Consider the following 26,339-nt stretch of genomic DNA (forward strand, 5'->3'; position numbering starts at 1 on the left):
AGTCCCATCTGTGTGCAGTTCCAGCTGTACTCTACTCTCAAAAAATAACCAGCATTTTCAACATATGGTTCACAGTTTACCCGCCGAGGTAACACACAAGGTTCACAGAGGTCGAGACCTCCTAAGGCGAGTCCCTGTAAGGGTAAGCCACAGCCACAAACCAAAGGTAAAAAAAAATTTCCAAAAGAGACTTTTTTTCATTGTTTACTGGTTGAGTTGCCTCACAGTGAGAAGTAACTTGAGGCATGTCAGTTCAGAAAAAGGTCATACTCCAAAAAGTCATAAAAAAGTCATACTATAACATGTCATCTGAAATATGATCAAAAAGTCATATGTTGCACGACATGCTATAAATCTGACTTCCGTTCAAGTTAAGAAAGCCAGCATAGTGGTGAACCTGTCAGCGTTGTTGTATCTCTGTCTGAAGGTATCAGGTTCAATTCCCACGTGGAACATTATATGTGGAATTTGCACGTTCCTGCAAAACTAATAACCTAAAAGTAAATTTTGTCATCCATAATATGGATTACTAACTTATGCATGTAGTCCATAATGTAAAACATTACATTCAAGCAAGAACATGCAATAAGTTGTTTCATTCTTTTCCTTTCACTTTGCGGTTTTATTTTTTTCAATTTAGAATATATGTATAAAGTACTATCTAAACTCTTTTTGTCTTAACTTGAAGAAAAACATTATAATTAAGAATTAAAACTGCAACCTATAAATCCATCGTCCACAAATATTCATTCAAATGCGACCAAAATTGCCACAGACATTCTTTGGATAGTAGATATACGTGTTTTCAAGGAGGTCTGCAGTGATATTAAATATCTTCCTGTAATGTGTTGTGAATGCAAAACTTTTTCAATTTCTCCAAACGTTTCAACTTCACTAAAAGTTGAATCACCATCAACAGGTGGAATCTGAACCATTAATAACAACCTTGGTGAAGTAGAATCTTTTATCTGTTAAGTTAACCAGACTGTTGGCTGAGTCTTTGGAAGCTCTGAGTGAACTCCGTGGTACACTTTCTCCTGCCACGACTCATTCTCCGGCACCGAAGATAGTCCTGCGGTCTACGACGCCGACTGCCAGCTGGAAACGAAGTCGTGAAGACACGAGTTCGAGCCCGTATACACACATATAGACACACACACACTCATACACACTCATACACAACCCGCCCCCCCCCCACGCATACAGACACAAACACATGAAAATACAAAAATACACACACACACACACAGTTCACTCAGACACAGAAAGTGAGGAACAGTTTGTAACTTCTGTAAATCAGAGCATCAGCGCCCCCTGTAGGCTGAACAGTAAATTACAGGTGATAAGGTGACTCACCTGTGACACCTTTCTTTCTCTGGCTGTTCAGAATTCTTTTAATCTGCCCGGAGACAGCTGACTGAAGGATGCTGATTGGTTCAAAGTATTTACTAGCGACTGTAAAAGAGTTGAGAAGCAGAAACAGACGGAACGAATACAGATTCAGATTAATCGATATTTTCTAATACAGATCGATCAGATTCAGATTAATCGATATTTTCTAATACAGATCGATCAGATTCAGATTAATCGATATGTTGGTCTTCCAGCTGATGTTTGTGTCTCTGTTCCTCCTCCAGACGACGAGTTCAGGTACTGAAATTCTGCTGTAAACAAGTTTCTGTGCTTCAGTGTTTTTACGAAGGCTCACCGGTCTGTTCATGTCTGATCTTTATCAATTATTTTGATGATTCATCATTTTAATGACTTATTGTTTTGTTTCTAAGAGGTCATAACATTGAGATGTGTCATCATGTCCTACAGACTTTGATGTTTTTAGAACTTTTACGTTTTAAAGCTGCTGCTGAAGTAATGCAAAGGAACTAGAGGAACACTGTCCCCTACAGGCAGAGACAGGAACTACAGGAACACTGTCCTCTACAGGCAGAGACAGGAACTACAGGAACACTGTCCTCTACAGGCAGAGACAGGAACTACAGGAACACTGTCCTCTACAGGCAGAGACGGGAACTACAGGAACACTGTCCTCTACAGGCAGAGACAGGAACTAGAGGAACACTGTCCTCTACAGGCAGAGACAGGAACTACAGGAACACTGTCCTCTACAGGCAGAGACAGGAACTACAGGAACACTGTCCTCTACAGACAGAGACGGGAACTACAGGAACACTGTCCTCTACAGGTAGAGACGGGAACTAGAGGAACACTGTCCTCTACAGGCAGAGACAGGAACTACAGGAACACTGTCCTCTACAGGCAGAGACGGGAACTAGAGGAACACTGTCCTCTACAGACAGAGACAGGAACTACAGGAACACTGTCCTCTACAGGCAGAGACAGGAACAAGAGGAACACTGTCCTCTACAGACAGAGACAGGAACTACAGGAACACTGTCCTCTACAGGCAGAGACAGGAATTAGAGGAACACTGTCCTCTTCAGGCAGAGACAGGAATTAGAGGAACACTGTCCTCTTCAGGCAGAGACAGGAAGTGGAGGAATACTGTCCTCTACAGGCAGAGACAGGAACTACAGATTATAGTGTCTGACAAACGTATAAATGTAAAAGTAGTTATGTAAACATTATTAAATTGATGTTTCCCATTTACCCATAATGCTTTGTTCCCATCAGTTTCAGGACGACACTCAACGTGGGCGTTGGCTTCGTCCATCTCAGGGTCAACTGTGTTTCCAGAGTTCACTGCTGTCCTGATGCTGGACGACATCCAGGTTGGTTACTATGACTCCACGATGGACCGGGCGATGAGGGTCGGGGGTGGAGGTGAGAAGGAGGCGGAGCTTGATCTGGGCCAGGATGACACGTCTGTGCTGCAGTTTATTATCTCCAGCATGAGGGAGAAACTTAATTGGTCCAAGCAGAAGTTCAACCTGACAGGAGTCGTCGTCCATCAGATGCTGGTGGGCTGTGAGGTTCTGGACGGGCAGCCGGTGTTCAGCATGGTCAGGGACGCCAACAACAGGCAGGAAGTAGAAAGCATCATGTACAACATGACGCACTTCACGGTCGCCGGCAGCAACAGCTGGGAGATGTGGTTGGACATGTCGAAGAGGATGTACGCTCAGACGCTCTTCACCAACTTCTACGTACCGGTCTGTGTACGGTTTCTTCAAACCCTTCTGGACCGTGAGAAGAACCTCGTGATGCGCCGGGTTCGACCTCGAGTCCGCGTCCTAACGAAGCAGGTGGTGGGCGGAGCTCGAGTCACCTGCCTGGCCACAGACTTTTACCCTCGCCACATCAACCTGACGCTGCTGCGGGACGGCCGGCCCGTGGACGAGGACGAACTGACCGGCGGCTCGGTGCTACCCAACGGCAACGGCCTCTACCAGGTGAGGAAGACGCTGACGGTTGACGACGAGGAGCTGCGGAGGAAACACAGCTACACCTGTGCAGCGTCTCACCTGAGCCTCGACAACCGAATGGAGGTGAGCTGGAGGGCCGAGTTCTCGCGCTCACACAGAGTTCCCGTCGTCTCCGTTCCCGTCGCCGTTCTGCTGCTGGTGCTGCTGGTGGTGGTGGTGCTGTGGTGGAGGAGGAGGAGGGCAAGGTCGGACGGCATCGCCATGGAAACACAGGAGGAGGAGGCCGAAGACCAGGACCGAGCTGCAGCAGCAGACCCGGCGACGCGTGAGAGCCCGGAGTAACAACCAGGAACACCTGCAGCACCTCCCTCTGAACTGTCTTCTGGAAATACTGGACTCATGCTACAAAACTTACATGTTACACATTCCCTCAATCTTTTTCATGATATTCTGCCCGCTAGAAGGCAAAAGATGTAAAAACTCTGTAATCTGGTGTTGAGAAATGTTTGTTTTAGCCGTTGAAGTGAAACACGACCACCTCACCTGTTACAGTTTACCTGTTGAATGTTTAAAAACGGGGAATTTACCATCTTATTTTGACTCTATTCCAACCACAGGCTGCATATAAATAGACAAAAACTTCCTGGTCGGAAAAATGAGGCCATTGACAAATTTCTTTAAAGTGTGATACCACTGAAGGCCACTAGGGGCTCCAACAAAGACTCCATCAGTCAATCATCACGGTGTCATTAGATAAACTCCTTCTGAAAATAATCCCTCATTCATTAGAAAAGAATATTCAAGAAGACCTGTTTTTGGGGGCGTGTCTGTTTGATTGACAGGCTGTGGTGCAGTCAGGTTACAGCTATCGGTGGGCGGGACGTAGTATCGTCAGGTTTCCAATCAGATCGGTCAGATCCACCGCCGGCTCCTCCCCCAGCTCGTCCAAATATGGTCACTTCCTGCTCCAAATAACGAGATAGCGACGGCCCAAAACACCGAACTCGAAGCTCACAAACCGACGGGTGACGTCGTGGTCGGTTTGAAGCCTCCAGCGGTTTGATTTCACGTTCTCCGTTTGTCTGTTACGATTTTGTCAAGGTCAAAGTTCAAGGTCACTGTGACCTCACGTTACTCTCATCCAGTCTGTCCCGTAAGACAATATTTCAGGAAGGCCTCCAGGATATTTCCTCAAATTTGTCCCAAACGTTCATCGTGCCTCGATATCGAACCGATACCATTTTGGTGGTCAGGGGTTAAAGGTCAAGGTCACTGTGACCTCACATGTTTCCTATTCTTGTCAACACAAAATCTCAGGAGTGCCGTGAGGGATCTTCACTTGGACATATGGATGACATGTATAGATTTTGGTAATCAAAGGTCAAAGGTCAGTTTCAAAATGAACTTTCATAAATTTGCAGCTTTAAAGTTTCAAGCATCAAATTCCTTTTTTGTTTAAACACTGGAAATCTTTTTCTTTGTATTTTTGTCAGTTAAATAAAGTTTCAAGACAGTTTAAAAAAACAAATCACAGCTTCTTTTTTTTAATTTTTTTTATTTTTTTTATTGCATTTAAAAAATGTTCCCAACTTTTCCAGAAATAAGTTTTTAAAATCAGATTTATCTTCAGAAAATGTAGAACCAAACCTGATGACTCACCTGTGACACCTTTCTTTCTCCGGCTGCTCAGAACTTCTCTAATCTGCCCGGAGACAGCTGACTGAAGGATGCTGATTGGTTCAAAGTATTTCCGTAGAGAACGTGAAAGAGTTGAGAAGCAGAAACAGACGGAACGAATACTGTTGTGAATTCTTCATGGACAGAGACAACACGGTTACGACGCTCTTATCTTGAAACTTTATTTTAACGCCGCGAACTGTTTCCGTTTCCGGTTGAGCTAATCGTATATGCTACGCAGGACCGACAGTATGGTCAGATCGAGTCATTGATGATGTCATAGTACTGTAACTTTGGATTTATGTGGTAAAACGGTTCCGTTTATAGCTGTACTTATGTTCTTAAGTGCATTTGGTGTTAGTAAGTGTTTGTTCTGCAATTAGCCGTTCAAATAATAGCCCAACGCTGAGCTATGTGGCTAATCTGGCTAGCGAGCCTGTATTCCTGTGAATGTGTATTAATGCTTAATTAAGGTTAACTATTGCTGATAATTCAGTTCTGTAATTCACTTTCTGCGTTTATTTCAGAAACTCCATCTGTCAATCATTCCACCTGTCAATCATTCCATCTTTCCATCTGTCTCCAAGTTATAATACTGTGTGCTAAACTCAATCCAGTAACGTGTGGAACCATCAGATGTCTGTTCTCTGACTGGAACCCTGTAGTGGTCAATACTCATCTGTACACCAGCCTCTTGGGTCGAATCCCCAACAAATGGTCCTTCGAGCCGGATTAATTGACTACCACAGAAGATGGCATCTGAAGATAGATTTACCCAACAGCCTCATTTCGAAGATCAACAGCGTCATGTGAGACATCATCGCGTCCCCAAACATCTTGAGGACTACGTCCTCGCCTACAGTCCACAGCGACCTGCCCTTCCCTCCCACTCTACAGAGGAGCAGAGGATGCAGCCTCTTATCTGGACAGACGTCCAGCCTCACACAGCCCGAGCTCCGATGTCCTGCTGAACACCACTTCACTGAAACGACTCATCGAATCCATCTCTAGGAATGAGAAGGAAGAGGACGCTGAAGTGGTTCAACTGACACACAAACTCCAGCAGTATGAAACCAGACGTTGTCGTCAGGAGCTGCTGGAGCACATCACTTCCTTCCTGATGGAAGAACAGATGGATGAAGGTAATGACACCAGGAAGAGCACCACCCCCCATCAACACCCTCATCTCCCTCAACCCCAGATGTCTCTCTTCTCCCCAAGTCGCTCGCTTTCAACGCCAGAGGAGCTGGCTAAGGACACGGAGCCTCAGGCTGGTGGACCTATAACAGGACACACGTCTTGGAGACCAGAGGTCGAGACCGAAGTTAGAGCCTCCACTCCTATAGCAGGAGAACAGAGACTAAATTCTGTTCTTCCAGCCTCATCGGAGCGTTCGGGCTCCTCGTGTTCTGTAATGTCATCAGGCATGATGACACCTCCTCTGGTCCAGCAGTACCCTACCAGGCCAGACCCATTGCAGCCTCATGCCTCAGGGCTGCCTCGCTCCTGTGGAGATACAGGACAAGTACGTGGACAGTTGATTGCTCCTGCTCCGGTCCATGAGCCTATAGCGGTCTCTTACAGCTATCCAGCCGCACAGCATTACCACTCACCACAAGTGATGCCTCACGCCTCTTCCAACTATGGTCCAACTCACTATGCTCCAGTGCCTTCATCAACACCAGCACTCGAGCAGACTCTACCTGTCCCCAGAGGTAACTCATCTACAGTTCATCAGATGCAGCTGCCATCAGGTCAGACTGTGACCCCACACAGCCCTGGTCTGCCACACCGCTCTGCATACGATGTGCCAACACCCAAAATCCCAGACTTCTCCACTGACAGCGAAAAGGAGTTTGCTAATCTGAAGCTGGCTGTAGATAACCTGCTTGAGCCTCATACAGAACTGTCTTAGAAGTACAAATATCACGTGCTACTCGAACATGTTAAGCTGTTATGTGGTGGTGTTTACCAGGACCCAAATGCAGGCTCACAGACTCGGGTATCGGTTCCAAAATACAGTCTTTATTGCAATAAACAAAAACAAACAAACAAACAAAAAGGTGGCACCTATCGTGTCCACTTGCTTCCAGTCGGGAGGGCAAATCAACCGACAGATCCAGGGAGACACGGCTGGCAGGGCAGCCGGCAGACCAGCGGACAGGACCGCTGGAAGAAACAGAGTCTATAATCCTCCGAGTCGGGAGGGCAACTCCATCGACTGGTGTCTCCGACAGGGAGCTCTGCAGGAGGAACAGAAGGAACAGGACGGACGGAGAACAGACGGAGGACGGACGGGTGACTAACACATGAACTGACAACCAGAGTTGTGCAGCGGCAGGGTACATATAGTCCGGGGAAGTGATCAGGGAGATGCAGCACATCTGCAGGTGGTGATCAGGGGTGAGTGGCTGCAGCTGCTGGGACCAGTGAGGGGCGTGGCCACGGGAGGTGAGGAGAGGAGGACACAGAACAAGTAGACGAAGCAACGAAGCTCCTCATCAAACACATGGACGAACGTCTGCTCCATCCGGGTACGGAGCGGGTGTTTGCAGAACTGCGAAGGCAGTATTGGATCTTGCGAGGACGGCAAGCTGTCAGACACCACCAGCTCAGGTGTCCATCCTGCCAACGCTGGCGAGCTCAGCCCAAAGTCCTGCAGATGGCGGACCTGCCACCACAGCGCCTCCAGCTCCTCTGTCCACCTTTCTACTCAACAGGTGTCGACTGTTTTGGCCCTTACCTGGTCAAGATAGGCAGGAGGACGGAAAAGCACTGGGGTGCCATCTTTAAGTGTCTCAAGACCTGCAGCATCCACATTGAACTCCTCAACTCTCTGGATGTAGATGCCTTCCTCCTTGCTCTTCGTCGATTCATCGCGAGGCGCAGCAGACCGAAGGAGATACTATCAGACTGCGGTACCAATTTCCGTGGCACTGAGCGAGAACTCCGTGAGGCTTTCGCAGCCATGGAACCACAGTTGAAGGAACAACTGATGGAATACCGGATCGACTTCAAGTTCAACCCACTGAGCGCTCCTCACTTCGGTGGAGTATGGGAGAGAGAGGTTCGTTCCATAAAAGCCGGCCTTCAAGCTGCAGTTGGAGGCCAGTCAGTCTCCGAAGACGTCCTCTACACGACCTTAGTGGAGGTCGAAGGGATCCTAAACTCGAAACCACTAGGGTATGTGTCAGCTGATATTGCTGACCCTGACCCCATCACTCCTAACATCCTTCTCATGGGGCGGGGGGATGCATCGCTGCCTCAAGTGGCCTATGTCCCCGCAGGCATGGGAAGACGGAGATGGCGCTACTGTCAAACACTTGTGGACCAGTTTTGGATCCAGTTCACACAGAACTATCTGCCCACTCTTTAAACACGGCAGAAGTGGCAGAAGGCCGCTGATAACATCACTGTGGGTTCAGTCGTTCTGATCATTGACCCATCGCTTCCCAGGGCTCGGTGGCCCATTGGGAAGGTTTGTAAGACAGTCCCTAGTCAGGACGGATGTATCAGGACCGCAGAGGTCCTGGTGAACAGTAAAGTCTACACAAGACCAGTTGCTCATCTGATCCAGCTCCCTGAGCTCAAGGATGATGCTAATGATGCATGAAGAATTCCTGTTATTTCACATTTGCTGCTCAAATGTGGGGGCGGCTGTTGCCAATTCTTCATGGACAGAGACAACACGGTTACGACGCTCTTATCTTGAAACTTTATTTTGACGCCGCGAACTGTTTCCACCTCCGGTTGCGCTAATCGTATATGCTACGCAGGACCGACAGTATAGTCAGATCGAGTCATTGATGATGTCATAGTACTGTAACTTTGGATTTATGTGGTAAACGGTTCCTTTTATAGCTGTACTTATGTTCTTAAGTGCATTTAGTGTTAGTAAGTGTTTGTTATGCAATTAGCCGTTCAAATAATAGCCCAACGCTGAGCTAAGTGGCTAATCTGGCTAGCGAGCCTGTATTCCTGTGAATGTGTATTAATGCTTAATTAAGGTTAACTATTGCTGATAATTCAGTTCTGTAATTCACTTTCTGTGTTTATTTCAGAAACTCCATCTGTCAATCATTCCACCTGTCAATCATTCCATCTTTCCATCTGTCTCCAAGTTATAATACTTTGTGCTAAACTCAATCCAGTAACGTGTGGAACCATCAGATGTCTGTTCTCTGACTGGAACCCTGTAGTGGTCAATACTCATCTTTACACCAGTCTCTTGGGTCGAATCCCCAACAAATACAGATCGATCAGATTCAGATTAATCGGACCGGAGGAGGCCTGCGGTCTACGACGCCAACTGCCAGCTGGAAACGACCTCCTGAAGACACGGGTTCGAGCCCCGCCGAGGTAACACAGATGGTTCACGGTTTACCTGCCAAAGTAACACACGAGGTTCACAGAGGTCGAGACCTCCTAAGGCGAGTCCCTGTAAGGGTAAGCCACAGCCACAAACCAAAGGTAAAAAAATAAAGTCCAAAAGAGACTTTTTTTTCATTGTTTACTGGTTGAGTTGCCTCAGTGAGAAGTAACTTGAGACATGTCAGTTCAGAAAAAGGTCATACTCCAAAAAGTCATAAAAAAGTCATACTATAACATGTCATCTGAAATATGATCAAAAAGTCATATGTTGCACGACATGCTATAAATCTGACTTCCGTTCAAGTTATGGAAGCCAGCATAGTGGTGAACCTGTCAGCGTTGTCGTCTCTCTGTCTGAAGGTATCAGGTTCAATTCCCGCCAGGAACATTGTGGAATTTGCACATTCCTGCAAAACTAATAACCTAAAAGTTAAGTTTCTCATCCATAATATGGATTACTAACTTCTGCATGTAGTCCATAATGTAAAACATTACATTCAAGAAAGAACATGCAATAAGCTGTTTCATTCTTTTGCTTTCACTTTGTGGTTTTATTAGAGTATCTGTATCAGGAATGATCTCCTGTATCTGGAATGATCTCCTGTATCAGGAATGATCTCCTGTATCAGGAATGATCTCCTGTATCAGGAATGATCTCCTGTATCAGGAATGATCTCCTGTATCTGGAATGATCTCCTGTATCAGGAATGATCTCCTGTATCTGTCCTTGTGACAGCAGCTGGAGGAATCTTTTGGAGAACGTCCTCCTCTGTCCCTGCAGCAGGTGGAGAGGGTGGTCAGGATTATCCAATATGGATAATAGTTTCCTCAGCGTCCTCCTCTCCACCACCTTTTCCAGGCTGTCCAGTTTGTAGTCGATGATGGAGCCGGCCTTCTTCACCAGTTTGTTAAGTCTGTTGGTGTCTCCGGCTCCAATGCTGCTCCCCCAGCAGACTACTAGAAGTACAGTTCACTGGCCACAACAGATGGTAGAACATCTCCAACATCTCGCTGCACACAATGAAGGATCGAAGTTTCCTCAAGAAAAAGAGTCGATGAGTGTGTGTGTGTGTGTGTGTTTATGTACACACACACACACACACACACACACACACACACACACACACACACACACACACACACTCATACACACACACACACACACACACACATACAGACACACACACACACACAAACATACACACACACACACTCATACACACACACACACACACATACAGACACACACACACACACACACTCATACACACACACAAACATACACACACACACAATCACACACACACACACTCATACACACACACACACACACACACACAGACACACACACATACAGACACACACACACACTCATACACACACACACACAATCACACACACACAGACTAACACACACACACACACACACACAGGCAGTTCACTCTCAGACACAGAAACAAAGTGAGGAACAGTTTGTAACTTCTGTAAATCAGAGCATCAGCGCCCCCTGTAGGTTGAACAGTAAATTACAGCTGAGCACGACGCCTGTGACACCTTTCTTTCTCTGGCTGTTCAGAACTCTTTTAATCTGCCCGGAGACAGCTGACTGAAGGATGCTGATTGGTTCAAAGTATTTACGGGGAGAAAGTGAAAGAGTTGAGAAGCAGAAACAGACGGAACGAATACAGATTCAGATTAATCAATATTTTCTAATACAGATCGATCAGATTCAGATTAATCGATATGTTGGTCTTCCAGCTGATGTTTGTGTCTCTGTTCCTCCTCCAGACGACGAGTTCAGGTACTGAAATTCTGCTGTAAACAAGTTTCTGTGCTTCAGTGTTTTTACGAAGGCTCACCGGTCTGTTCATGTCTGATCTTTATCAATTATTTTGATGATTCATCATTTTAATGACTTATTGTTTTGTTTCTAAGAGGTCATAACATTGAGATGTGTCATCATGTCCTACAGACTTTGATGTTTTTAGAACTTTTACGTTTTAAAGCTGCTGCTGAAGTAATGCAAAGGAACTAGAGGAACACTGTCCCCTACAGGCAGAGACAGGAACTACAGGAACACTGTCCTCTACAGGCAGAGACAGGAACTACAGGAACACTGTCCTCTACAGGCAGAGACAGGAACTACAGGAACACTGTCCTCTACAGGCAGAGACGGGAACTACAGGAACACTGTCCTCTACAGGCAGAGACAGGAACTAGAGGAACACTGTCCTCTACAGGCAGAGACAGGAACTACAGGAACACTGTCCTCTACAGGCAGAGACAGGAACTACAGGAACACTGTCCTCTACAGACAGAGACGGGAACTACAGGAACACTGTCCTCTACAGGTAGAGACGGGAACTAGAGGAACACTGTCCTCTACAGGCAGAGACAGGAACTACAGGAACACTGTCCTCTACAGGCAGAGACGGGAACTAGAGGAACACTGTCCTCTACAGACAGAGACAGGAACTACAGGAACACTGTCCTCTACAGGCAGAGACAGGAACAAGAGGAACACTGTCCTCTACAGACAGAGACAGGAACTACAGGAACACTGTCCTCTACAGGCAGAGACAGGAATTAGAGGAACACTGTCCTCTTCAGGCAGAGACAGGAATTAGAGGAACACTGTCCTCTTCAGGCAGAGACAGGAAGTGGAGGAATACTGTCCTCTACAGGCAGAGACAGGAACTACAGATTATAGTGTCTGACAAACGTATAAATGTAAAAGTAGTTATGTAAACATTATTAAATTGATGTTTCCCATTTACCCATAATGCTTTGTTCCCATCAGTTTCAGGACGACACTCAACGTGGGCGTTGGCTTCGTCCATCTCAGGGTCAACTGTGTTTCCAGAGTTCACTGCTGTCCTGATGCTGGACGACATCCAGGTTGGTTACTATGACTCCACGATGGACCGGGCGATGAGGGTCGGGGGTGGAGGTGAGAAGGAGGCGGAGCTTGATCTGGGCCAGGATGACACGTCTGTGCTGCAGTTTATTATCTCCAGCATGAGGGAGAAACTTAATTGGTCCAAGCAGAAGTTCAACCTGACAGGAGTCGTCGTCCATCAGATGCTGGTGGGCTGTGAGGTTCTGGACGGGCAGCCGGTGTTCAGCATGGTCAGGGACGCCAACAACAGGCAGGAAGTAGAAAGCATCATGTACAACATGACGCACTTCACGGTCGCCGGCAGCAACAGCTGGGAGATGTGGTTGGACATGTCGAAGAGGATGTACGCTCAGACGCTCTTCACCAACTTCTACGTACCGGTCTGTGTACGGTTTCTTCAAACCCTTCTGGACCGTGAGAAGAACCTCGTGATGCGCCGGGTTCGACCTCGAGTCCGCGTCCTAACGAAGCAGGTGGTGGGCGGAGCTCGAGTCACCTGCCTGGCCACAGACTTTTACCCTCGCCACATCAACCTGACGCTGCTGCGGGACGGCCGGCCCGTGGACGAGGACGAACTGACCGGCGGCTCGGTGCTACCCAACGGCAACGGCCTCTACCAGGTGAGGAAGACGCTGACGGTTGACGACGAGGAGCTGCGGAGGAAACACAGCTACACCTGTGCAGCGTCTCACCTGAGCCTCGACAACCGAATGGAGGTGAGCTGGAGGGCCGAGTTCTCGCGCTCACACAGAGTTCCCGTCGTCTCCGTTCCCGTCGCCGTTCTGCTGCTGGTGCTGCTGGTGGTGGTGGTGCTGTGGTGGAGGAGGAGGAGGGCAAGGTCGGACGGCATCGCCATGGAAACACAGGAGGAGGAGGCCGAAGACCAGGACCGAGCTGCAGCAGCAGACCCGGCGACGCGTGAGAGCCCGGAGTAACAACCAGGAACACCTGCAGCACCTCCCTCTGAACTGTCTTCTGGAAATACTGGACTCATGCTACAAAACTTACATGTTACACATTCCCTCAATCTTTTTCATGATATTCTGCCCGCTAGAAGGCAAAAGATGTAAAAACTCTGTAATCTGGTGTTGAGAAATGTTTGTTTTAGCCGTTGAAGTGAAACACGACCACCTCACCTGTTACAGTTTACCTGTTGAATGTTTAAAAACGGGGAATTTACCATCTTATTTTGACTCTATTCCAACCACAGGCTGCATATAAATAGACAAAAACTTCCTGGTCGGAAAAATGAGGCCATTGACAAATTTCTTTAAAGTGTGATACCACTGAAGGCCACTAGGGGCTCCAACAAAGACTCCATCAGTCAATCATCACGGTGTCATTAGATAAACTCCTTCTGAAAATAATCCCTCATTCATTAGAAAAGAATATTCAAGAAGACCTGTTTTTGGGGGCGTGTCTGTTTGATTGACAGGCTGTGGTGCAGTCAGGTTACAGCTATCGGTGGGCGGGACGTAGTATCGTCAGGTTTCCAATCAGATCGGTCAGATCCACCGCCGGCTCCTCCCCCAGCTCGTCCAAATATGGTCACTTCCTGCTCCAAATAACGAGATAGCGACGGCCCAAAACACCGAACTCGAAGCTCACAAACCGACGGGTGACGTCGTGGTCGGTTTGAAGCCTCCAGCGGTTTGATTTCACGTTCTCCGTTTGTCTGTTACGATTTTGTCAAGGTCAAAGTTCAAGGTCACTGTGACCTCACGTTACTCTCATCCAGTCTGTCCCGTAAGACAATATTTCAGGAAGGCCTCCAGGATATTTCCTCAAATTTGTCCCAAACGTTCATCGTGCCTCGATATCGAACCGATACCATTTTGGTGGTCAGGGGTTAAAGGTCAAGGTCACTGTGACCTCACATGTTTCCTATTCTTGTCAACACAAAATCTCAGGAGTGCCGTGAGGGATCTTCACTTGGACATATGGATGACATGTATAGATTTTGGTAATCAAAGGTCAAAGGTCAGTTTCAAAATGAACTTTCATAAATTTGCAGCTTTAAAGTTTCAAGCATCAAATTCCTTTTTTGTTTAAACACTGGAAATCTTTTTCTTTGTATTTTTGTCAGTTAAATAAAGTTTCAAGACAGTTTAAAAAAACAAATCACAGCTTCTTTTTTTTAATTTTTTTTATTTTTTTTATTGCATTTAAAAAATGTTCCCAACTTTTCCAGAAATAAGTTTTTAAAATCAGATTTATCTTCAGAAAATGTAGAACCAAACCTGATGACTCACCTGTGACACCTTTCTTTCTCCGGCTGCTCAGAACTTCTCTAATCTGCCCGGAGACAGCTGACTGAAGGATGCTGATTGGTTCAAAGTATTTCCGTAGAGAACGTGAAAGAGTTGAGAAGCAGAAACAGACGGAACGAATACTGTTGTGAATTCTTCATGGACAGAGACAACACGGTTACGACGCTCTTATCTTGAAACTTTATTTTAACGCCGCGAACTGTTTCCGTTTCCGGTTGAGCTAATCGTATATGCTACGCAGGACCGACAGTATGGTCAGATCGAGTCATTGATGATGTCATAGTACTGTAACTTTGGATTTATGTGGTAAAACGGTTCCGTTTATAGCTGTACTTATGTTCTTAAGTGCATTTGGTGTTAGTAAGTGTTTGTTCTGCAATTAGCCGTTCAAATAATAGCCCAACGCTGAGCTATGTGGCTAATCTGGCTAGCGAGCCTGTATTCCTGTGAATGTGTATTAATGCTTAATTAAGGTTAACTATTGCTGATAATTCAGTTCTGTAATTCACTTTCTGCGTTTATTTCAGAAACTCCATCTGTCAATCATTCCACCTGTCAATCATTCCATCTTTCCATCTGTCTCCAAGTTATAATACTGTGTGCTAAACTCAATCCAGTAACGTGTGGAACCATCAGATGTCTGTTCTCTGACTGGAACCCTGTAGTGGTCAATACTCATCTGTACACCAGCCTCTTGGGTCGAATCCCCAACAAATGGTCCTTCGAGCCGGATTAATTGACTACCACAGAAGATGGCATCTGAAGATAGATTTACCCAACAGCCTCATTTCGAAGATCAACAGCGTCATGTGAGACATCATCGCGTCCCCAAACATCTTGAGGACTACGTCCTCGCCTACAGTCCACAGCGACCTGCCCTTCCCTCCCACTCTACAGAGGAGCAGAGGATGCAGCCTCTTATCTGGACAGACGTCCAGCCTCACACAGCCCGAGCTCCGATGTCCTGCTGAACACCACTTCACTGAAACGACTCATCGAATCCATCTCTAGGAATGAGAAGGAAGAGGACGCTGAAGTGGTTCAACTGACACACAAACTCCAGCAGTATGAAACCAGACGTTGTCGTCAGGAGCTGCTGGAGCACATCACTTCCTTCCTGATGGAAGAACAGATGGATGAAGGTAATGACACCAGGAAGAGCACCACCCCCCATCAACACCCTCATCTCCCTCAACCCCAGATGTCTCTCTTCTCCCCAAGTCGCTCGCTTTCAACGCCAGAGGAGCTGGCTAAGGACACGGAGCCTCAGGCTGGTGGACCTATAACAGGACACACGTCTTGGAGACCAGAGGTCGAGACCGAAGTTAGAGCCTCCACTCCTATAGCAGGAGAACAGAGACTAAATTCTGTTCTTCCAGCCTCATCGGAGCGTTCGGGCTCCTCGTGTTCTGTAATGTCATCAGGCATGATGACACCTCCTCTGGTCCAGCAGTACCCTACCAGGCCAGACCCATTGCAGCCTCATGCCTCAGGGCTGCCTCGCTCCTGTGGAGATACAGGACAAGTACGTGGACAGTTGATTGCTCCTGCTCCGGTCCATGAGCCTATAGCGGTCTCTTACAGCTATCCAGCCGCACAGCATTACCACTCACCACAAGTGATGCCTCACGCCTCTTCCAACTATGGTCCAACTCACTATGCTCCAGTGCCTTCATCAACACCAGCACTCGAGCAGACTCTACCTGTCCCCAGAGGTAACTCATCTACAGTTCATCAGATGCAGCTGCCATCAGGTCAGACTGTGACCCCACACAGCCCTGGTCTGCCACACCGCTCTGCATACGATGTGCCAACACCCAAAATCCCAGACTTCTCCACTGACAGCGAAAAGGAGTTTGCTAATCTGAAGCTGGCTGTAGATAACCTGCTTGAGCCTCATACAGAACTGTCTTAGAAGTACAAATATCACGTGCTACTCGAACATGTTAAGCTGTTATGTGGTGGTGTTTACCAGGACCCAAATGCAGGCTCACAGACTCGGGTATCGGTTCCAAAATACAGTCTTTATTGCAATAAACAAAAACAAACAAACAAACAAAAAGGTGGCACCTATCGTGTCCACTTGCTTCCAGTCGGGAGGGCAAATCAACCGACAGATCCAGGGAGACACGGCTGGCAGGGCAGCCGGCAGACCAGCGGACAGGACCGCTGGAAGAAACAGAGTCTATAATCCTCCGAGTCGGGAGGGCAACTCCATCGACTGGTGTCTCCGACAGGGAGCTCTGCAGGAGGAACAGAAGGAACAGGACGGACGGAGAACAGACGGAGGACGGACGGGTGACTAACACATGAACTGACAACCAGAGTTGTGCAGCGGCAGGGTACATATAGTCCGGGGAAGTGATCAGGGAGATGCAGCACATCTGCAGGTGGTGATCAGGGGTGAGTGGCTGCAGCTGCTGGGACCAGTGAGGGGCGTGGCCACGGGAGGTGAGGAGAGGAGGACACAGAACAAGTAGACGAAGCAACGAAGCTCCTCATCAAACACATGGACGAACGTCTGCTCCATCCGGGTACGGAGCGGGTGTTTGCAGAACTGCGAAGGCAGTATTGGATCTTGCGAGGACGGCAAGCTGTCAGACACCACCAGCTCAGGTGTCCATCCTGCCAACGCTGGCGAGCTCAGCCCAAAGTCCTGCAGATGGCGGACCTGCCACCACAGCGCCTCCAGCTCCTCTGTCCACCTTTCTACTCAACAGGTGTCGACTGTTTTGGCCCTTACCTGGTCAAGATAGGCAGGAGGACGGAAAAGCACTGGGGTGCCATCTTTAAGTGTCTCAAGACCTGCAGCATCCACATTGAACTCCTCAACTCTCTGGATGTAGATGCCTTCCTCCTTGCTCTTCGTCGATTCATCGCGAGGCGCAGCAGACCGAAGGAGATACTATCAGACTGCGGTACCAATTTCCGTGGCACTGAGCGAGAACTCCGTGAGGCTTTCGCAGCCATGGAACCACAGTTGAAGGAACAACTGATGGAATACCGGATCGACTTCAAGTTCAACCCACTGAGCGCTCCTCACTTCGGTGGAGTATGGGAGAGAGAGGTTCGTTCCATAAAAGCCGGCCTTCAAGCTGCAGTTGGAGGCCAGTCAGTCTCCGAAGACGTCCTCTACACGACCTTAGTGGAGGTCGAAGGGATCCTAAACTCGAAACCACTAGGGTATGTGTCAGCTGATATTGCTGACCCTGACCCCATCACTCCTAACATCCTTCTCATGGGGCGGGGGGATGCATCGCTGCCTCAAGTGGCCTATGTCCCCGCAGGCATGGGAAGACGGAGATGGCGCTACTGTCAAACACTTGTGGACCAGTTTTGGATCCAGTTCACACAGAACTATCTGCCCACTCTTTAAACACGGCAGAAGTGGCAGAAGGCCGCTGATAACATCACTGTGGGTTCAGTCGTTCTGATCATTGACCCATCGCTTCCCAGGGCTCGGTGGCCCATTGGGAAGGTTTGTAAGACAGTCCCTAGTCAGGACGGATGTATCAGGACCGCAGAGGTCCTGGTGAACAGTAAAGTCTACACAAGACCAGTTGCTCATCTGATCCAGCTCCCTGAGCTCAAGGATGATGCTAATGATGCATGAAGAATTCCTGTTATTTCACATTTGCTGCTCAAATGTGGGGGCGGCTGTTGCCAATTCTTCATGGACAGAGACAACACGGTTACGACGCTCTTATCTTGAAACTTTATTTTGACGCCGCGAACTGTTTCCACCTCCGGTTGCGCTAATCGTATATGCTACGCAGGACCGACAGTATAGTCAGATCGAGTCATTGATGATGTCATAGTACTGTAACTTTGGATTTATGTGGTAAACGGTTCCTTTTATAGCTGTACTTATGTTCTTAAGTGCATTTAGTGTTAGTAAGTGTTTGTTATGCAATTAGCCGTTCAAATAATAGCCCAACGCTGAGCTAAGTGGCTAATCTGGCTAGCGAGCCTGTATTCCTGTGAATGTGTATTAATGCTTAATTAAGGTTAACTATTGCTGATAATTCAGTTCTGTAATTCACTTTCTGTGTTTATTTCAGAAACTCCATCTGTCAATCATTCCACCTGTCAATCATTCCATCTTTCCATCTGTCTCCAAGTTATAATACTTTGTGCTAAACTCAATCCAGTAACGTGTGGAACCATCAGATGTCTGTTCTCTGACTGGAACCCTGTAGTGGTCAATACTCATCTTTACACCAGTCTCTTGGGTCGAATCCCCAACAAATACAGATCGATCAGATTCAGATTAATCGGACCGGAGGAGGCCTGCGGTCTACGACGCCAACTGCCAGCTGGAAACGACCTCCTGAAGACACGGGTTCGAGCCCCGCCGAGGTAACACAGATGGTTCACGGTTTACCTGCCAAAGTAACACACGAGGTTCACAGAGGTCGAGACCTCCTAAGGCGAGTCCCTGTAAGGGTAAGCCACAGCCACAAACCAAAGGTAAAAAAATAAAGTCCAAAAGAGACTTTTTTTTCATTGTTTACTGGTTGAGTTGCCTCAGTGAGAAGTAACTTGAGACATGTCAGTTCAGAAAAAGGTCATACTCCAAAAAGTCATAAAAAAGTCATACTATAACATGTCATCTGAAATATGATCAAAAAGTCATATGTTGCACGACATGCTATAAATCTGACTTCCGTTCAAGTTATGGAAGCCAGCATAGTGGTGAACCTGTCAGCGTTGTCGTCTCTCTGTCTGAAGGTATCAGGTTCAATTCCCGCCAGGAACATTGTGGAATTTGCACATTCCTGCAAAACTAATAACCTAAAAGTTAAGTTTCTCATCCATAATATGGATTACTAACTTCTGCATGTAGTCCATAATGTAAAACATTACATTCAAGAAAGAACATGCAATAAGCTGTTTCATTCTTTTGCTTTCACTTTGTGGTTTTATTAGAGTATCTGTATCAGGAATGATCTCCTGTATCTGGAATGATCTCCTGTATCAGGAATGATCTCCTGTATCAGGAATGATCTCCTGTATCAGGAATGATCTCCTGTATCAGGAATGATCTCCTGTATCTGGAATGATCTCCTGTATCAGGAATGATCTCCTGTATCAGGAATGATCTCCTGTATCAGGAATGATCTCCTGTATCAGGAATGATCTCCTGTATCTGGAATGATCTCCTGTATCAGGAATGATCTCCTGTATCAGGAATGATCTCCTGTATCAGGAATGATCTCCTGTATCTGGAATGATCTCCTGTATCAGGAATGATCTCCTGTATCTGTCCTTGTGACAGCAGCTGGAGGAATCTTTTGGAGAACGTCCTCCTCTGTCCCTGCAGCAGGTGGAGAGGGTGGTCAGGATTATCCAATATGGATAATAGTTTCCTCAGCGTCCTCCTCTCCACCACCTTTTCCAGGCTGTCCAGTTTGTAGTCGATGATGGAGCCGGCCTTCTTCACCAGTTTGTTAAGTCTGTTGGTGTCTCCGGCTCCAATGCTGCTCCCCCAGCAGACTACTAGAAGTACAGTTCACTGGCCACAACAGATGGTAGAACATCTCCAACATCTCGCTGCACACAATGAAGGATCGAAGTTTCCTCAAGAAAAAGAGTCGATGAGTGTGTGTGTGTGTGTGTGTTTATGTACACACACACACACACACACACACACACACACACACACACACACACACACACACACACTCATACACACACACACACACACACACACATACAGACACACACACACACACAAACATACACACACACACACTCATACACACACACACACACACACATACAGACACACACACACACACACACTCATACACACACACAAACATACACACACACACAATCACACACACACACACTCATACACACACACACACACACACACACAGACACACACACATACAGACACACACACACACTCATACACACACACACACAATCACACACACACACAGACTAACACACACACACACACACACACAGGCAGTTCACTCTCAGACACAGAAACAAAGTGAGGAACAGTTTGTAACTTCTGTAAATCAGAGCATCAGCGCCCCCTGTAGGTTGAACAGTAAATTACAGCTGAGCACGACGCCTGTGACACCTTTCTTTCTCTGGCTGTTCAGAACTCTTTTAATCTGCCCGGAGACAGCTGACTGAAGGATGCTGATTGGTTCAAAGTATTTACGGGGAGAAAGTGAAAGAGTTGAGAAGCAGAAACAGACGGAACGAATACAGATTCAGATTAATCAATATTTTCTAATACAGATCGATCAGATTCAGATTAATCGATATGTTGGTCTTCCAGCTGATGTTTGTGTCTCTGTTCCTCCTCCAGACGACGAGTTCAGGTACTGAAATTCTGCTGTAAACAAGTTTCTGTGCTTCAGTGTTTTTACGAAGGCTCACCGGTCTGTTCATGTCTGATCTTTATCAATTATTTTGATGATTCATCATTTTAATGACTTATTGTTTTGTTTCTAAGAGGTCATAACATTGAGATGTGTCATCATGTCCTACAGACTTTGATGTTTTTAGAACTTTTACGTTTTAAAGCTGCTGCTGAAGTAATGCAAAGGAACTAGAGGAACACTGTCCCCTACAGGCAGAGACAGGAACTACAGGAACACTGTCCTCTACAGGCAGAGACAGGAACTACAGGAACACTGTCCTCTACAGGCAGAGACAGGAACTACAGGAACACTGTCCTCTACAGGCAGAGACGGGAACTACAGGAACACTGTCCTCTACAGGCAGAGACAGGAACTAGAGGAACACTGTCCTCTACAGGCAGAGACAGGAACTACAGGAACACTGTCCTCTACAGGCAGAGACAGGAACTACAGGAACACTGTCCTCTACAGACAGAGACGGGAACTACAGGAACACTGTCCTCTACAGGTAGAGACGGGAACTAGAGGAACACTGTCCTCTACAGGCAGAGACAGGAACTACAGGAACACTGTCCTCTACAGGCAGAGACGGGAACTAGAGGAACACTGTCCTCTACAGACAGAGACAGGAACTACAGGAACACTGTCCTCTACAGGCAGAGACAGGAACAAGAGGAACACTGTCCTCTACAGACAGAGACAGGAACTACAGGAACACTGTCCTCTACAGGCAGAGACAGGAATTAGAGGAACACTGTCCTCTTCAGGCAGAGACAGGAATTAGAGGAACACTGTCCTCTTCAGGCAGAGACAGGAAGTGGAGGAATACTGTCCTCTACAGGCAGAGACAGGAACTACAGATTATAGTGTCTGACAAACGTATAAATGTAAAAGTAGTTATGTAAACATTATTAAATTGATGTTTCCCATTTACCCATAATGCTTTGTTCCCATCAGTTTCAGGACGACACTCAACGTGGGCGTTGGCTTCGTCCATCTCAGGGTCAACTGTGTTTCCAGAGTTCACTGCTGTCCTGATGCTGGACGACATCCAGGTTGGTTACTATGACTCCACGATGGACCGGGCGATGAGGGTCGGGGGTGGAGGTGAGAAGGAGGCGGAGCTTGATCTGGGCCAGGATGACACGTCTGTGCTGCAGTTTATTATCTCCAGCATGAGGGAGAAACTTAATTGGTCCAAGCAGAAGTTCAACCTGACAGGAGTCGTCGTCCATCAGATGCTGGTGGGCTGTGAGGTTCTGGACGGGCAGCCGGTGTTCAGCATGGTCAGGGACGCCAACAACAGGCAGGAAGTAGAAAGCATCATGTACAACATGACGCACTTCACGGTCGCCGGCAGCAACAGCTGGGAGATGTGGTTGGACATGTCGAAGAGGATGTACGCTCAGACGCTCTTCACCAACTTCTACGTACCGGTCTGTGTACGGTTTCTTCAAACCCTTCTGGACCGTGAGAAGAACCTCGTGATGCGTCGGGTTCGACCTCGAGTCCGCGTCCTAACGAAGCAGGTGGTGGGCGGAGCTCGAGTCACCTGCCTGGCCACAGACTTTTACCCTCGCCACATCAACCTGACGCTGCTGCGGGACGGCCGGCCCGTGGACGAGGACGAACTGACCGGCGGCTCGGTGCTACCCAACGGCAACGGCCTCTACCAGGTGAGGAAGACGCTGACGGTTGACGACGAGGAGCTGCGGAGGAAACACAGCTACACCTGTGCAGCGTCTCACCTGAGCCTCGACAACCGAATGGAGGTGAGCTGGAGGGCCGAGTTCTCGCGCTCGCACAGAGTTCCCGTCGTCTCCGTTCCCGTCGCCGTTCTGCTGCTGGTGCTGCTGGTGGTGGTGGTGCTGTGGTGGAGGAGGAGGAGGGCAAGGTCGGACGGCATCGCCATGGAAACACAGGAGGAGGAGGCCGAAGACCAGGACCGAGCTGCAGCAGCAGACCCGGCGACGTGTGAGTGCCCGGAGTAACAGCCAGGAACACCTGCAGCACCTCCCTCTGAACTGTCTTCTGGAAATACTGGACTCATGCTACAAAACTTACATGTTACACATTCCCTCAATCTTTTTCATGATATTCTGCCCGCTAGAAGGCAAAAGATGTAAAAACTCTGTAATCTGGTGTTGAGAAATGTTTGTTTTAGCCGTTGAAGTGAAACACGACCACCTCACCTGTTACAGTTTACCTGTTGAATGTTTAAAAACGGGGAATTTACCATCTTATTTTGACTCTATTCCAACCACAGGCTGCATATAAATAGACAAAAACTTCCTGGTCGGAAAAATGAGGCCATTGACAAATTTCTTTAAAGTGTGATACCACTGAAGGCCACTAGGGACTCCAACAAAGACTCCATCAGTCAATCATCACGGTGTCATTAGATAAACTCCTTCTGAAAATAATCCCTCATTCATTAGAAAAGAATATTCAAGAAGACCTGTTTTTGGGGGCGTGTCTGTTTGATTGACAGGCTGTGGTGCAGTCAGGTTACAGCTATCGGTGGGCGGGACGTAGTATCGTCAGGTTTCCAATCAGATCGGTCAGATCCACCGCCGGCTCCTCCCCCAGCTCGTCCAAATATGGTCACTTCCTGCTCCAAATAACGAGATAGCGACGGCCCAAAACACCGAACTCGAAGCTCACAAACCGACGGGTGACGTCGTGGTCGGTTTGAAGCCTCCAGCGGTTTGATTTCACGTTCTCCGTTTGTCTGTTACGATTTTGTCAAGGTCAAAGTTCAAGGTCACTGTGACCTCACGTTACTCTCATCCAGTCTGTCCCGTAAGACAATATTTCAGGAAGGCCTCCAGGATATTTCCTCAAATTTGTCCCAAACGTTCATCGTGCCTCGATATCGAACCGATACCATTTTGGTGGTCAGGGGTTAAAGGTCAAGGTCACTGTGACCTCACATGTTTCCTATTCTTGTCAACACAAAATCTCAGGAGTGCCGTGAGGGATCTTCACTTGGACATATGGTTGACATGTATAGATTTTGGTAATCAAAGGTCAAAGGTCAGTTTCAAAATGAACTTTCATAAATTTGCAGCTTTAAAGTTTCAAGCATCAAATTCCTTTTTTGTTTAAACACTGGAAATCTTTTTCTTTGTATTTTTGTCAGTTAAATAAAGTTTCAAGACAGTTTAAAAAAACAAATCACAGCTTCTTTTTTTTAATTTTTTTTATTTTTTTTATTGCATTTAAAAAATGTTCCCAACTTTTCCAGAAATAAGTTTTTAAAATCAGATTTATCTTCAGAAAATGTAGAACCAAACCTGATGACTCACCTGTGACACCTTTCTTTCTCCGGCTGCTCAGAACTTCTCTAATCTGCCCGGAGACAGCTGACTGAAGGATGCTGATTGGTTCAAAGTATTTCCGTAGAGAACGTGAAAGAGTTGAGAAGCAGAAACAGACGGAACGAATACTGTTGTGAATTCTTCATGGACAGAGACAACACGGTTACGACGCTCTTATCTTGAAACTTTATTTTAACGCCGCGAACTGTTTCCGTTTCCGGTTGAGCTAATCGTATATGCTACGCAGGACCGACAGTATGGTCAGATCGAGTCATTGATGATGTCATAGTACTGTAACTTTGGATTTATGTGGTAAAACGGTTCCGTTTATAGCTGTACTTATGTTCTTAAGTGCATTTGGTGTTAGTAAGTGTTTGTTCTGCAATTAGCCGTTCAAATAATAGCCCAACGCTGAGCTATGTGGCTAATCTGGCTAGCGAGCCTGTATTCCTGTGAATGTGTATTAATGCTTAATTAAGGTTAACTATTGCTGATAATTCAGTTCTGTAATTCACTTTCTGCGTTTATTTCAGAAACTCCATCTGTCAATCATTCCACCTGTCAATCATTCCATCTTTCCATCTGTCTCCAAGTTATAATACTGTGTGCTAAACTCAATCCAGTAACGTGTGGAACCATCAGATGTCTGTGTTCTCTGACTGGAACCCTGTAGTGGTCAATACTCATCTGTACACCAGCCTCTTGGGTCGAATCCCCAACAAATGGTCCTTCGAGCCGGATTAATTGACTACCACAGAAGATGGCATCTGAAGATAGATTTACCCAACAGCCTCATTTCGAAGATCAACAGCGTCATGTGAGACATCATCGCGTCCCCAAACATCTTGAGGACTACGTCCTCGCCTACAGTCCACAGCGACCTGCCCTTCCCTCCCACTCTACAGAGGAGCAGAGGATGCAGCCTCTTATCTGGACAGACGTCCAGCCTCACACAGCCCGAGCTCCGATGTCCTGCTGAACACCACTTCACTGAAACGACTCATCGAATCCATCTCTAGGAATGAGAAGGAAGAGGACGCTGAAGTGGTTCAACTGACACACAAACTCCAGCAGTATGAAACCAGACGTTGTCGTCAGGAGCTGCTGGAGCACATCACTTCCTTCCTGATGGAAGAACAGATGGATGAAGGTAATGACACCAGGAAGAGCACCACCCCCCATCAACACCCTCATCTCCCTCAACCCCAGATGTCTCTCTTCTCCCCAAGTCGCTCGCTTTCAACGCCAGAGGAGCTGGCTAAGGACACGGAGCCTCAGGCTGGTGGACCTATAACAGGACACACGTCTTGGAGACCAGAGGTCGAGACCGAAGTTAGAGCCTCCACTCCTATAGCAGGAGAACAGAGACTAAATTCTGTTCTTCCAGCCTCATCGGAGCGTTCGGGCTCCTCGTGTTCTGTAATGTCATCAGGCATGATGACACCTCCTCTGGTCCAGCAGTACCCTACCAGGCCAGACCCATTGCAGCCTCATGCCTCAGGGCTGCCTCGCTCCTGTGGAGATACAGGACAAGTACGTGGACAGTTGATTGCTCCTGCTCCGGTCCATGAGCCTATAGCGGTCTCTTACAGCTATCCAGCCGCACAGCATTACCACTCACCACAAGTGATGCCTCACGCCTCTTCCAACTATGGTCCAACTCACTATGCTCCAGTGCCTTCATCAACACCAGCACTCGAGCAGACTCTACCTGTCCCCAGAGGTAACTCATCTACAGTTCATCAGATGCAGCTGCCATCAGGTCAGACTGTGACCCCACACAGCCCTGGTCTGCCACACCGCTCTGCATACGATGTGCCAACACCCAAAATCCCAGACTTCTCCACTGACAGCGAAAAGGAGTTTGCTAATCTGAAGCTGGCTGTAGATAACCTGCTTGAGCCTCATACAGAACTGTCTTAGAAGTACAAATATCACGTGCTACTTGAACATGTTAAGCTGTTATGTGGTGGTGTTTACCAGGACCCAAATGCAGGCTCACAGACTCGGGTATCGGTTCCAAAATACAGTCTTTATTGCAATAAACAAAAACAAACAAACAAACAAAAAGG

At 47.3% G+C, this 26,339-nt stretch overlaps 3 protein-coding genes across 5 annotated transcripts; all 3 read left to right on the plus strand.

Annotated features, from left to right (window-relative positions):
* Positions 1–1,513: 1,513 nt before the first annotated feature.
* LOC138215069 (class I histocompatibility antigen, F10 alpha chain-like) lies at positions 1,514–4,882 on the plus strand. Its single transcript, XM_069177032.1, has 2 exons — positions 1,514–1,650; positions 2,650–4,882. Exons 1-2 carry the CDS (start codon positions 1,593–1,595, stop codon positions 3,681–3,683), a joined length of 1,092 nt encoding a protein of 363 aa, XP_069033133.1. The 5' UTR covers positions 1,514–1,592; the 3' UTR covers positions 3,684–4,882.
* A 3,370-nt stretch (positions 4,883–8,252) lies between these two features.
* LOC138215078 (class I histocompatibility antigen, F10 alpha chain-like) lies at positions 8,253–14,422 on the plus strand. Of its 2 annotated transcripts, none has more exons than XM_069177053.1 (2): positions 8,253–9,377; positions 12,190–14,420. In XM_069177053.1, the coding sequence occupies exon 2, from the start codon at positions 12,270–12,272 to the stop codon at positions 13,221–13,223; it is 954 nt and encodes a 317-aa protein (XP_069033154.1). In that variant the 5' UTR covers positions 8,253–9,377; positions 12,190–12,269; the 3' UTR covers positions 13,224–14,420. The 2 variants fall into 2 exon arrangements, with proteins under 2 accessions (XP_069033154.1, XP_069033145.1); XM_069177044.1 differs by lacking the exon at positions 8,253–9,377 and adding an exon at positions 11,042–11,190 and having other exon boundaries at positions 12,190–14,422.
* Positions 14,423–17,797: 3,375 nt separating this feature from the next.
* LOC138215089 (class I histocompatibility antigen, F10 alpha chain-like) lies at positions 17,798–24,130 on the plus strand. 2 transcript variants are annotated; one of them, XM_069177074.1, is made up of 2 exons: positions 17,798–18,917; positions 21,905–24,129. In XM_069177074.1, exon 2 carries the CDS (start codon positions 21,985–21,987, stop codon positions 22,936–22,938), a length of 954 nt encoding a protein of 317 aa, XP_069033175.1. In that variant the 5' UTR covers positions 17,798–18,917; positions 21,905–21,984; the 3' UTR covers positions 22,939–24,129. The 2 variants fall into 2 exon arrangements, with proteins under 2 accessions (XP_069033175.1, XP_069033166.1); XM_069177065.1 differs by lacking the exon at positions 17,798–18,917 and adding an exon at positions 20,757–20,905 and having other exon boundaries at positions 21,905–24,130.
* The last annotated feature ends 2,209 nt before the right edge of the window (positions 24,131–26,339 follow it).

The sequence above is a fragment of the Embiotoca jacksoni genome, unplaced genomic scaffold (assembly GCF_022577435.1).
Source record: "Embiotoca jacksoni isolate LCO1_2020_lvr unplaced genomic scaffold, fEmbJac1.0.p SCAF_106, whole genome shotgun sequence".
In the NCBI taxonomy this organism is placed as follows: domain Eukaryota; kingdom Metazoa; phylum Chordata; class Actinopteri; family Embiotocidae; genus Embiotoca; species Embiotoca jacksoni.